This window comes from Nothobranchius furzeri, chromosome 15 (genome assembly GCF_043380555.1).
Source record: "Nothobranchius furzeri strain GRZ-AD chromosome 15, NfurGRZ-RIMD1, whole genome shotgun sequence".
In the NCBI taxonomy this organism is placed as follows: domain Eukaryota; kingdom Metazoa; phylum Chordata; class Actinopteri; order Cyprinodontiformes; family Nothobranchiidae; genus Nothobranchius; species Nothobranchius furzeri.
Window position 1 is genome coordinate 46,886,870 of NC_091755.1, and position 2,300 is coordinate 46,889,169.

Below are 2,300 nucleotides of genomic sequence, written 5' to 3' on the forward strand. Positions count from 1 at the left end.
GCAGAACATCTGGTTCTCAGACTGCAGGCGTGGTTCTATAAGTAGAACGGAAGGCAGACCTTTCAGTTCTCAGACTCCTCTGGAAGCAGCTTTCAGTTTTAAAACCCCTGTCAGCTTGGCTTGTCTTGGCTCATCCCTTTAGCTATGCTACTGGAGGACACAATGACCACATTCACTCTACTGCAGGGTATCTGCAGGTTTAAGGGAGCCAAATTAAGACTTTTAAAGACCTTTTTAAGGCCATTTTGACCAAATTCAAGCTATTTTTTAAATTAAATTTGAGCTATAATTTCCAGCTATTGTCTGGAACCGGTGCTAACCACGTCGCTAACGTGGGATTAGCCATCCAGTTACCATTAAACTTGCACTTCCCCGTGGCGCAAGCTCCCACTAGCTTAACCAGCTAATGTGCTCATCTAAAAATAGCCCCCTTTCACAACCAACTGAATGTGTACGGTTCCGCTTACGCCTACATCACACACAAAAAATGCTGAAAACTAACTAGAAATTCTTGTTCATTGGGTCTTTGGTAATTTAAGACCTTTGGAAACTGTATTTAAGGATTATTTGTCATTTTTAAGGATTTTTAAGGCCTTAAATTTAGAAAAGCTAATGTAAGACTTTTTAAGGACCCGTGCTACTGGCTTTACTCTCCATGTTTGTATTCACTGTTGGTGCACCTCTGTCTCGTTCCTGTCCTCCTAGACTCCAGTTGGCCCTGGCTTTGGTTCTGGTTCTACGCTCTGCTGGTCAGGCCGAGGGAAAAACCAGACACAGTCAGATGGTTTCAAACTCGTTTTGCCTCTGAAAGGTGAAAGCTAAACATCTGAACCCTAACCCTAAAATCAGCTGATTCAAGATGGCCGCAAAAGCTCATCAACCTTTAAAAACACTTCAACGATCGCCTTTCCAGAGACTGGATAGCATTCTGACGTGTCCGAGTCACTTAGAGTCTGATTAGAGACGTTTCAGCGTTTGAAAATGTTGGCTAGCAGCGGCGGCCATCTTGAATCATCCTGTCTGACAGTCTTACTCTCTAGTAGATAATGAGTACTCCACTCCTGCTGCGTCCCACCAGAACCGTAGCATCAAACTGAAACGGCGACGGTTTGTGTTTTCATCAGATCTTGTTGTTAAAACGATGAAGCTGCTCTGAGGATTCTGAGCTCTTCAGCTGCTTCGCTGGTGTTCCAGCTGATCCGAGTCGGTCTGCTGTGAAATCGTTTAGGTCCGTGTCAGTGGCTGGGTTCTACCAGAGGCCATGGAAGCAGGCTATAATTTGTCCCGTAATCCAGCTCAGACTTCATCCAGATGTTGTTAAACAGCAGCTGCTTGCAGGTGAGTGAGTTAGGATCTGACCCATTTGCTGCTGCAGGACGGGTTGAGCTTCAGCGTCTCCTTACAGCCTGAGAGTCAGGAGTCCAGTCAGGAGTCCAGTCAGGATGGACGTGGACATGGAAGCAGCTGATGATGTCATCGCCGGTTTTGTTTTCTCCCAGACTTCCTCCTTCCTGATTATACTCTCCTCTCTCACCTTCTTGCTCTGCTCCTCTTTCTCCTCCTGCCTGCTCGGCCTCGAGGAGGAGGCTCCAGGTGGGAGGTTGGTCTCTGATGAGGTTCCTGGTGGTGGAGTGTCTCCATCTTCAGGTCCTCGTGTGGGGAGGAGCTCAGTGGTGCTGGCAGGTGTGGATGAGGAGGTGGGGTGCTCCTCGGCCAGCTCCTCTGTTTCTGAAAGAGTTACTCCTGGAGACAGTGTAGGAGGAAAACTGGTCCCGTTGTTCGTGTCATCATCTTCAGGTTCATCTTCCTCCAAATCAGGGACTGAAAAGACGGATAAAAGTTGTTTTCAGCGTCTTTAAACAGGTAAAAGCTTAAAGAGTCTGAGAATCATGATGTCAAAATAAATCTGAGTCAGTCACAGTGAATGGACGAGTTTTATACTAGTGATGTGTCGGTCGCGAACGAACCGGCTCTAAGAGCCGGCTCTTTGAAGTGAACGACGGGAGCCGGCTCGTCATTGGGAGCCGTCCCCTCCCCTCCCCCCTACCCCCCTGCTTTGGTGAAAGCTACAGGCGATTGGTCAACACGTGTAACAGTGTGTCCAGACTGTCCACACACAGAGCAGTAGGGGCGGGGAAGAGGGAGGATCAGACTCAGACACACAGCAGAGCACATGCGGGTGGAGGGAGACGAGAGGGAATGAGGAGGAGGAAAAAGGCGAGCGAGAGAGCGGAGAGTGCGACGAAGACGGTGAGAAAATGAGCGCCAGCAGTCGGAAAGTGGAGATTTCTTAGTGTTCA

The 2,300-nt window shown here is 48.5% G+C and overlaps 1 protein-coding gene across 2 annotated transcripts in view; it reads right to left on the minus strand.

Moving 5' to 3' along the window:
• Window positions 1-1,302: 1,302 nt before the first annotated feature.
• The window catches only part of LOC107391492 (peptidase inhibitor 16), a 23,292-nt gene continuing 22,294 nt past the window's right edge, over window positions 1,303-2,300 (minus strand). For both annotated transcript variants that reach the window (XM_054746269.2, XM_054746268.2), the window contains exon 6: window positions 1,303-1,821. In XM_054746269.2, the coding sequence (XP_054602244.2) occupies window positions 1,400-1,821 (422 nt within the window). In that variant the 3' untranslated portion in view covers window positions 1,303-1,399. The remainder of the gene's footprint in view (window positions 1,822-2,300) is intronic.